The sequence below is a fragment of the Myotis myotis genome, unplaced genomic scaffold (assembly GCF_014108235.1).
Source record: "Myotis myotis isolate mMyoMyo1 unplaced genomic scaffold, mMyoMyo1.p scaffold_m19_p_2, whole genome shotgun sequence".
Classification (NCBI taxonomy): Eukaryota; Metazoa; Chordata; class Mammalia; order Chiroptera; family Vespertilionidae; genus Myotis; species Myotis myotis.
This window is the reverse complement of record NW_023416324.1, coordinates 25,811,265-25,822,097: the sequence shown is the minus strand read 5'-3', so window position 1 is coordinate 25,822,097 and position 10,833 is coordinate 25,811,265. Positions and strand designations below refer to the sequence as shown.

The 10,833-nt window shown below is 42.8% G+C and overlaps 1 protein-coding gene across 4 annotated transcripts in view; it reads right to left on the bottom strand.

The window, feature by feature from the left end:
* Positions 1–2,093: 2,093 nt before the first annotated feature.
* Positions 2,094–10,833, bottom strand: part of SMAP2 (small ArfGAP2) — a 44,397-nt gene continuing 35,657 nt past the window's right edge. For all 4 annotated transcript variants that reach the window (XM_036347939.1, XM_036347936.1, XM_036347938.1 and 1 more), the window contains 6 exons: positions 9,021–9,107; positions 7,928–8,009; positions 6,861–6,970; positions 5,122–5,287; positions 4,376–4,692; positions 2,094–2,229 (listed from right to left, as the gene is read on the bottom strand). In XM_036347939.1, coding sequence (XP_036203832.1) covers positions 2,104–2,229; positions 4,376–4,692; positions 5,122–5,287; positions 6,861–6,970; positions 7,928–8,009; positions 9,021–9,107 — 888 coding nt within the window. In that variant the 3' untranslated portion in view covers positions 2,094–2,103. The remainder of the gene's footprint in view (positions 2,230–4,375; positions 4,693–5,121; positions 5,288–6,860; positions 6,971–7,927; positions 8,010–9,020; positions 9,108–10,833) is intronic.

The following is a 10,833-nucleotide window of genomic DNA, read 5'->3' as shown; positions in this document are numbered from 1 at the left end:
TCTCAAGGCTTTCCATACCATCAATCCGTAACAGCTCCCAGACCGACACTCCAGCCAAACAATTTCCAGTGCAGACATTGACCCTTGTTCTGTCGGCTCCTTCTCCAGATCCCCACACAACTGGCTACTTATTCAGGCCTCAGCTCAAATGGCACCTCCTCCTGAATTCTCTATTCAAATGGTCCCATACCCACTTTTCCCCCTTAACTTACCTTGTATTATGTTTGAAATGAAATCATTTTACTTTATTGTCCACCTCTCCTACCACACTACCCTATGAGATTGGGGAGTTTTGATTCATTACTTTATTTCAGAGCCTTAGCCACTGTTTGGCACATTGTAAACACTAAACATTTGTTGAATGAATGAATGCCTAACATAGGTCTGATACTTGCTAACACTTGAGTGATGAGTGCTCGATACTGTGCTACATGCACCACAGGAACTGCTTCCTTTTACCTAAGTATTACCTTAGCCTATTTCACACTGAGACATGGGGTTTATTGCTTTCCCAGGTCACACAGTAAGCAGGGATATGAATATTGGCAGCTTGATCCAAGATTCCTTTCTTAGCCACTGTGCTATCCTCTCACATCTGGAAGTATTCACAAGGTGTATTCAGAGGAAGGCAGGGAGGCAGGGAAGGGGGAAATGCTTCTAGTTCCAATGTTCTGTGACTCTAGCAGGTGCAGATGTCCATGGTTTCCTCAGCTCACAGCTCTAGACACTGCTGGATAAAGGCCCCCTTTCTGCGGCCTGGGCCTGGGCCTGGGCCTGGCCCTTGGGTTTGCCCCACACAGGAAATGAGAAAACTGGCCCCTGAAAGTGAAAATGTGGGTGGAATTCACCCTCCTCCAAGAGTGACACACAGTAACAGCAAGCAAACGGTGCTTCCCTGCAATATTTATTAAGGAATTTACACATACACAGGAGAAAGGCAACCAGGGATTGTGGTTCCCATAGCTGAAATCTTTTAAGCAAAGTTTTCTTGTTTTAATTTTCAAGTAGGGTGAACAATGACTGAGAGGAAAGCTGCCCGGGCTCTCTGCCTCATCCCTGGCACAGGTGGGGAAACAGAGCAGCCCGGATACACAGGCATGAACGAGTGATTAGCAGGTTGGGAGGGGAAAGGAGGGAGAGAGCCATCAATGAGACTGCAATTCTTTTTTTTTAACTATAAGAAAAACTGGCAACAGTTTTAGGCTGTTGATAAATTAATTCCTCTCTGTTGTAAACCTAAACCTGAAAAACCAAAAACAAAAATACTCAGAGCAGATGGGGAGAGAGTGGGAGGTGGAACACACACACACACACGCACGCACGCACACGCACAGTACACGCGTTAAGCTCTGCATTCCCTCTGGAAGGGCTGGTCCTGCAACCGCGGAGCCAGATCCTACTGCAGGCAGGATGGAGGCAGGGGAAGGGCTGTGTGTTTTGTGAGGGACCTCCATAAGTCTTTGGTGTTAATAAAGGCTGACTGAAGCAGCAAGTCCTGAAGCTTCAGATCCAGAAAGCAATGCAGGGGACCGGAGAGTAATGTTTTTGCTCATCCTCATAGATGGGGTTTGTATCTCCCCAAGGTTAGGGGCCAACCTGATCTCAGACCCAGTAAGTATTTGATTTTATTTCATTACTTTCTTCATTCCCATGAATCCTGGGAGCATAATCCCTCCCTCTTCAACTAATAATTTAAATATGTAGAAATAGTTTATTAACACACATGGAAGTATCTCTAAACCCTCCCCTCTTTGCCTAAAACACACCTACAGACCCTTCTGAGAATCTGATTGGAGGTTTAACCTTCCACAGTAAGTGCCTTCTGCCAAGAATTCCTAAGGTGCTGGTGCAGGAGAGGACTGGGGTGACTGGGAGGAAGTCGGAATGGCTAGGGGACATGTACATATAAAACAACAGAGAGGTCTGCGTGTCTCGGAAGTGGCTGGGCTGGGCAGAATGCCAAACCCCAAATGACAGATTGAGCAATTTCTAAACCAAACAGAGAGAGGTAGGAAAAGGGGAAGGGGTGAAAGAGTTGGAGAAAGAGGAAAAGGGGGGAGAGAGGGGGCGGAGGAGAGCGGCAGCCATATAGGTGATTTGTATTCATTTCCACATCTGAGAGCTGAGAGTCTGACTTGCTGCCTGTCCATTTCCGCCGCTCATCGACGGTCCATAGCTCAGCATGCCATTGGCTCCACATAAGTTCATCCCAGCCATCTGCTGGGTCATCTGAAAGGGAGAGAGGAGACTTTCAGACCAGGATGTGGGCATGCAGCCAATGAGTGCAAAAGGCAGGGCAGGAGTCCTTCCGTCAGTGGGGATGGGAGAATGAGACAAAGAAGAACTCTTATGGTACTTAACTGCTCTGAACCTCAATAGAGCATTTCAAGGACACCAGACCACATAAATGAAGGACTTTTCAGAAAAGAGATATTGACAGAGACTAATCATACTCAGGGAGGGAAGAAGGAATCCTGGAGCGAGACAACATAAAAGCAGCATGAGAAGTTATTGTTTTTTCCTTCCAGGCCCGCATCCTAAAGAGAAGGGGCTGACTGTTCATTTGCCGCCAACAACCCCGAGAGTACAGAGAAACCCCTCGCCAGCGCCCAGCCTGATCTCCAGCAGAGTTATTACTGCCGGTGAAAGTGCTTGCGCACGCTGCAGCAGAGAGAGAAAGAAACTGGAGTGTTCAGATGAACAAAGGAAGGCACACAAAAAAGCCCACCGTGTCTTCGGTGCCTGAGAAGGGAAGTTGTCGGGAGAAAAGAGGCAGTGGGGTCAGGGCCTCTTTTTGAATTAGACTGAAAGACCAGCCTCTGGCAGAGAACGGAAGAAACAATCCATCAAAGCAAAACACCTTACATTTCCTAAGCCCAGGACATTTTCTCTAGAAGTTCTTTTTCTTTAGGAGTCTATTTTTCTTCCACCAACTTTTAAAGAAAATTTCAAGCTTACAGAAAAGCTGAAAGAAATAGTACACTGAAGCCCATCTATTCCTTCCTTTCTTTTTTTTCTCTATTCCTTTCTTAAATTCACCAATTATTAGCATTTTGCCATCTTTTCTGATACATCTGTATAAACTTGAAAAATTTTGATGGGCACTAAAAACTACAGATATTGTGACATTTCACCCATTACGTCAGGATGCATTTCATAATAAATAACACATTCCTGGAACCACAATATAATTAACAATATATTAACAATATATTAACAATATAATTAACATGCTCAAGAGATTTAAGATTAATGCAATATTCTGATATACATTTCATTTTCATATCTCTTTAGTCCCTTTAATCTAGAACACTTCCCCCACCACATTTTTCTTTTTTTCCTGACACTGTTTTAAGAATCTAGGCCACTTACTCGGCAGAAAATCCTTCCATTTGGATTTTATATGATTGAATCCATTTCTGGCAATAATTTATGAAGGTGATATGCCCTTCTTAGGTCTTAGTGCAAGATACCAGAAAGCACATGATATTAATTTGTCCCACTCTTGGTAATTTTATGTTTGATCACTTGGCTAAGGTAGTAACTGTCATTATGTTTTTCACTGTAATTAATACATACCTGAAGCATATTTCTTTGAGAATATGTGATACCTATTTTTCTACAATTATTAGTTGTCATTCTTCTGTTACAATCCATTAGTGCCATTTTTAGTTCAAGAGCACCCTCTTCTGTTAGTACAGTGAAATGACTATTTTGCAGGGAGAAGGATGGCGAAATACACCATCCTTCAAAGAGCACATTCTCCTTTTAAGTCACCCCACCTCCCCTAGAAGCCACGTCTTCCAGGGCTATCATCTCTAATCCTATATATTTCAATACCTTAATTTTGATTCTACATATAACGAGAGCCCTAACCTACCAGGTCTCAGACCTCTTCTCAGTATGTTCCCAGTCAGGGTAGGTCTTTCTCTTTCTGGGGATAATTTCATCTATAGTCTGCCACCTCCTCCGTGAGGCTGGCTCTGCTGGGTTTTGGTGTTTATATGCCAACTGCCATGTAATCTGAAGTCTGGAGCATTCTGGCTACTGGACGTGGTAGCCATGGGTAAGTTATAGGTTTTATTTGCGCTCCTTGTTTATCTGTAAAGGTTGTTTTTGTTTTGATGGATGCATAGAGAGATTTAGGTTTTGGCAGTTACCCTTATTCTACAGGAATCCAGAACTCTGCAGAAAGTCTGAATTTGGATATACCTTCTAGAAAGAAGAAAGAAAATAAATGCAAACGTAAGCATAAGAATGTCTCTCGTGTTATCTCATCTACTGTGAAGATTTAAAGGATAAGAGAGAGACACAAAGTGAGGTGGCCTTGAGGAAGTCTGAAAACTCTTGTCCCAAATAAAACGGGGTAGCTTACCTGAGTAAGGTTCCATTGCAGCTGCTGAGCTGGCTGAACCCCATACATAGTCTGGGGCATAGCTGCCATGCCTGCCATGTAGCCAGCCTGCTGGGTGGTCATCATTCCATTTGGCACACCCATCATTGATGCCTGCATGCCACCCATATAGCCTGCAGGCATGGCCATGGGGGCAACCATCCCAGAAGCCCCTGGCTGAGCTACCATGCCTACTGGTGGGGGCATCATGCTCCCCATTATGCTATTAGGAGGTGCAACCCCAGGGAAGCTGGGGTAGGCTGTGGGATATGCCATCTGAGCAGGAGCCATGAACATTGCTGCCAAGAGAACATACGTACAGATTTGTTAGGAAAGCACACAAAGTCAGCCCAAAGTCTCACTGGCTGCTCCTTTCCAACTAGAATTTCTCAGGACTCAACTCAGAATGCTCTTTTACACAGCCACACAGTTACACAGATGCCTACACGCCTTGTCATGGCTTCCCACCAGAGGGTTCCTGACCTAACTACTTCCCCTTTACGGTCTAGATCCAGGCTTGCGTCAGACTTCACAGACATGTGACACCAGAGCCCACAGAAGAATCTGCTGGTACTCTGTGGCTTCACAGAAATGTCATTCACATGCAGGCTTGTTTGGAGTATGATATCACAGCCCTCATAGCAACTGCCCTGTCGCAACAAATAACTCCTACATTGAAGTCCTCGTGTCTCTATCTGGCATATTGCCAGGCCCTCCAAGAACTCTACCTTGGGCAGGCATCTGAGGCGTCTGGGATCCGTACAGTGAGAGGATGGAGTCTTTAGAGAGCTGTTTCTTGCCTGTTTCTTCTGATTTGCTCCCTGGCTCTGGAAACAGGTTCAGGTTTTCAGGAACAGAGCCGGCACTCCCTGCAGTTGGCATGGAACCTACCACCTTAGGGCAAAGAGGGCAGGGGGACAATTGGAATGGTCCTCATGGGAATCTCTGTAAAGATCTCCCTCATTTCTCTGTTGCTTCTAACATGTGCATTAAGAATTGATGGCTGGCCCTGGCTGATGTTGCTCAGTGGTTAGAACGTCAGTCCACACACTGAAGGGTTGCTGGTTCGATTCCCAGTCAAGGGCATGTACCTGGGTTGCAAGTTTGATCCAGGCCGGGCCAGAGTGCATGTGGGAAGAAACCAATCAATGTCTCTCCCTCACATCAATGTTTCTCTCTCCTCCACCCCGCTCCCTTCCTTTCACTCTTAAAAAAAAAAAAAAAAAATCAATGGGAAAAATATCATCAGGTGAGGATTAACAACAACAACAACAAAAAACCCCCAAAAAGTCCTAGCCATTTCAGTTCAGTGGATAGAGCATCAGTCTGTGGACTGAAGGGTCCCGGGTTGGATTCCAGTCAAGGGCATATGCCCAGGTTTTGCAGGCTCGCAATCCCCAGTGTGGGGCGTGTAGGAGGCAGCCGATCAATGATTCTCTCTCATCATTGATGTTTCTCTCTCTCTCTTTCTCTCTCTCTCTCTCTCTCTCTCTCTCTCTCTCTCTTTTTCCTTTCCTCCCTGAAATCAATAAAAATATATTTTAAAAAATAAAACAAAAAAAGAATTGATGGCTGAGGTTAGTAGTTGGCATGGAACCTACCTCCTGACATTTTTACCAAACAAATATCAGAAAACACCTAATAGTTAGGCTCTGGAACAATGCTTTGTTCTTTAGTAAAACAATGTAATTTGCTAAACATATAAGACAAATTTTAAAACTAAAAGCAACCGCCCTAACCAGTTTGGCTCAGTGGGTAGAGCATCAGCCTGCGGACTCAAGGGTCCCGGGTTCAATTCTGGTCAAGGGCATGTACCTTGGTTGCGGGCACATCCCCAGTAGGGGGTGTGCAAGAGGCAGCTGATTGATGTTTCTCTCTCATGGATGTTTCTAACATCCCTCTCCCTTCCTCTCTGTAAAAAATCAATAAAAAAATAAAATAAAAATAAAAGCAACCTATAAATGATACAGCCAGAAAGAACTGAGTTTAGATGCTGGGCACATAAATTTTCTGAACTAATGTTTCCTCATCTATAAAATATCATTTTGCAGGATTGTAATGAAGATTTTAAATTATAAGCAAAATATAGAAAAACACCTAGCACTGTGCCTGGTACATAGCAGATATTCCACAAATAGTAGCCATCAAATGTTTCAAGTCTTTCACACCTACAAATCCTCTGGCAATAACTCAGGCCGAGGAGTTGACCTCAAGTATCAGCTGTACAACCTGACACACCTTAGACAGAAGCCCACTCAAAGGGCCCACCCTTTTTGGGCAGGAGAGAATGGAACGAATAGTAATCTTAGGCTGTAACAGAGACAACAGTGTATTAAGGAAAGAATCAAGAACCAAGAAAACCAAAGCCTAGTTCCACCAAGGAAGCATGACTCAGCTCCATGATTAAGTGATCAAAATCACTCTTTTCAGAATACTCTTTAAATCCTGAGGAGCCTGCCAGACTCACCTTTCTGGAAGTGGAAGAAGAGGGGGATGGAACAGAGGCCAAAAGATCTAAGTCCTTCTCTAGGGCATTGCTGGTCTTACTGCTGGTAATGGAGCAGGCCACAGGAGCATCTGGAAAGAAAGATTAAAGTAAAAAAAATGTAGCACTGCTCATTAAGCCCAGGCCCTCCTTCTATTGTAGACACAATGAAGACAGGGAAAGTCCATATACTCCATCATGGATCTGGAAATCTAGGCTTCTGGAACCATCTAGCTTGGATGGGGCATCTCAAGAGAGGCCTTGCCCCACATTCCCAAGAGCACTCAGGAGAAGCCTGCAGCCCAGCTATCAGGCAAAGGGGGCTGGCTGGCTCCTTTCTGGCTATTTGAGAGACAACCCTGTGTAGGATTCATTTTCAGAGCTAAATTAAAGATACATTAAAATTAGAAGCCTAAGTAGCCAATAACCTAAATCAGCAGAAATGGATTGAAATAAAGTACAGCCATCAGTACTGTGAAAGATAAAGAACAGGTTTACTTCTGAATGGGGCAGGGTTTTAAGGTTTAGAGAAAAATGAGCACAAGATAAGGGGCACCTCAGAAACAGGCTGCACCTGAAAAATGAGAGGGACGGTGCAAGGCTCACAGGTGCTGGTTTAGTGAAAACTGCTACCATGTCCTGAGTGCTTAGTATGTGCCAAGCGAGGGGCTAAGAGCTTTAGAGGCATTATCTCACTTCATCCTTCCAGCAACACCTTTGACATGGACACTTATATCATCCTCATTGCACAGACAGGAAAGGAATGTTCAGAGGTTATGTGAACTACCCAATGTCACATAACAGCAAGTGGCAGAGCTGGGACTCTGGCTCTCAAGGCTGTATTCTTAACCACTCCATTGTACTGTCGCTCTGAAAATGTCACAGTAAAACTTTCTTAGCACAACTGCTCAGACACAAAACAATAGGAAGAACGCGAGAGAACACTCTTAGTGACAGGGATACAAACTGAAAGACTCCCATCTCTGCCCAGCTTCCCAGGGTCAGAGAGAATTTGCAAGATTATGGGAGTAGGAAAGTCTGACTCTTACCAAGGCCTAACAAATCCATGACAGGTGCTGTGGATTTCGGGGAGCTTTTCCGAGGTAGCTGTGGATCTTCTTTTTTCTGTGGCTAAGGCGAAAACATGTTATTGAAAGAAATAAGCAGGTGTTTTGAACCCTTTCCCCTCCCCACTGTAAAGCCACAGGTTTCCTTGTGGTATGGTTGATGTTATTCAAAGAGAGTAACCAAAGAAACAAAACTCAGGAAGTGTCAGGTGAAAGAATCAAGTCAGAGGTACAAGTGCATAAATCAAACCTAAAGTGAAAAGCAAAGGTGTCATCTGTGCTTGTTTGGCTTTCCAAAGAGACAGGTCTGTCTGAAACCAAGACAACCACAGATCAGGGGTCCAACAGAAGTAGCAGGTTTTGGTTCCGGGAAAAACCAAGAATAAAGGTAGGTGTCTGATGGTGCAAGAGCCAAAAGCCAGCAAATCCCCCAGTGATTAGAAAACCTTTAATACCAAAAGGGAGATCAGTCTAAGGATTACCTAACTCACTCTGCCAATATCACTAATGACTGTGTTCTTTAGACAGTGCGATTCAGAATGACGATAAAACACTCCTCCTTAAGCAAACAGTAAAAAGTCCTCTCTCCTAAGATTCCAAGATCTGATATTAGATATCCACTACCACAGCCACAATATGTCCTGTGGAAAGAAAAAGGTGTCTACTTCAATATGACAGAGCAAGAATACAAGAAGTGATTGCTTAAAATGGATCAGTCTGGCCTGGCTTCTGGACTGTTCTTAACTGTAACAGGAAATGAGATACAGAAGATCTAATAAGAGGTAACATCTACTCAGAAGGTGTCATACAGCCTTGATATTCTGGCATGGAACATGCCTTTTGCTTAAATGGAACAGATGTGGTTCCTAAGCTGCCATCTAACTCCAAAGAAACTGTTACAGAGCAGATTAGGCGACAATTAGCTGGGAAAGAAGCTGAAGTGGCAGCAGGTGAGCTCATCTAAATGCAAAACCCTTTAGTCCCAGGTACAATATGCTATCAACTGCAGGCCACCCCTCCACACTTATAAACACACCTGAGGCCATCCAAAGATTTCAAATACTTTCCCACTTACCATTTTCACTTTCTCAAAAACAATAGGTTCCATTTTTTTCTCTGAAGCTGGCTCATTCCCTCTTTTCCACTTGTCATCTTTTTCTTTCTATAATGATTTAAAAACAAGACAAAGAACACAGGCCCAGTAGTGACTAGCAGTTTCGATAAATTGTCATTTCAAATGTCCAAAAAGGAAACAAAAAGTCCCTGTTGACTCTGATACAGGAGTCTGACAAGCTTTGGAGTTTCTTGGTGTGGGGTATGAGAGTCGGCCTCGTCCACATCAGCCTCAATGCTCTAAGAGGCATCCATCAAATACCTTAAGCACCCGCCCTCCCTCATCTGTCTTATGACTCTTGAAATGTGCAGGTCAGGCTATCTACAGAGGAAAAAACATTTTGCCCGTCTGCTGCTCCTTTCTGACTCAAGTTTAATTTGCTCATGCTTTGAGGGGTCCCCCCTCATCTTGGTGAAATAAGTTCATGTTCATCTAACTAATACATACCCTTTGTGATTTTATAAATTCAGTTATAACTTCTTTCCATCTTTATCTTTTTTTTTTATATCAGGAAAAAAATGTCAAGCTTAATGGTTAGAAAAATAATAATCAAGGAAATAGGGCCAAAAAAGAGTAAAAGGATTGCAAAATATCCCAAATGAGCCGCCTGTATAAAACCAACAAGTACATCAAAAAAATATATTAGAAAGTCTCTCTCAGTTTTCGTTACTTTCAGAGGCTGTTTCATAATATTTTCACCCGTGTTATTGGTCATATTTTAAAAATCATATAAACATTTAAATGTCAAACAGAACCACAAAGTAAACTCAAGAACAAAAGAGGTAGACCATACATGTGAAAATTTAAGGCTTTGCTACTGATCAAAAAGTGCAATTTAAAATGCCCTTTTTTTGCGGGGGGGGGGGGAGATGACAAAGATCTTAATAATACCTAATGTTGGTAGAGATGAAGGAAAACTAGTACTCTAATATAGTGCTAAGAAGACAGTATAAAATAGTACAACATCTGGAAGTATACTGGCAAAAGTATGAAAGACAAATACTGAAACCCTATGACCTAGATAATACCATATTTTGTAATATATCTTAAGAAAATAATCCAAAATATGGAAGACCTCATAGGTACCAAGTAATTCACTCCAAGTAATTGGTACATAGGTACCAATGTAAATCACAACCCTTATGCCACAAAAGGAAAAAGGTAAGATAAACTGTGATCTAAGCATATCAAATAAAAAAATTGAAATAGCCTTTTGGTAAACAGGAGTTTTTTCCTTCCTAAATGGAAATATCTAGTGAGTAAAACAGGCTGTTTTCATGAGCACACTATCTTCCTACAGAAACTCTTCCCTCATCTTCGGGATGACCTCAGATACCCTTTTCTGAGCTCATCTAATTTCACATCTTCAGGTACAACGAACAAACGTAGGCAGACAGACCATAGTTTTCTACAAATAAAAGGCAATATATGTACTTTGGTTTCAAACCCTTTCTGATGCCATCCAAGCTGTAGCTATATACTGGGTTAATCTCCCTTGGAACAGTTAAGATAACTTCCAGATCCCTTTTCTGGATGACTATGAGGTAAGAGTATTACCTTGCACTTATCTATCTGCATTGAAATTCACCTACCAATTAATGCCTTTTCACATAACCTCAAAAGGTCAATTTGGAGCTCTAAATAACCTGGCAGGGCTTAGAGCCCTGTGTAAACTTAATGATTTCACTAACTAGTGCATCCTCCATTAGAATAACTAACTAGATGGATGACAGATAGGATCTGTGCTAGAATTCGAGAATACCATACTTTCTAT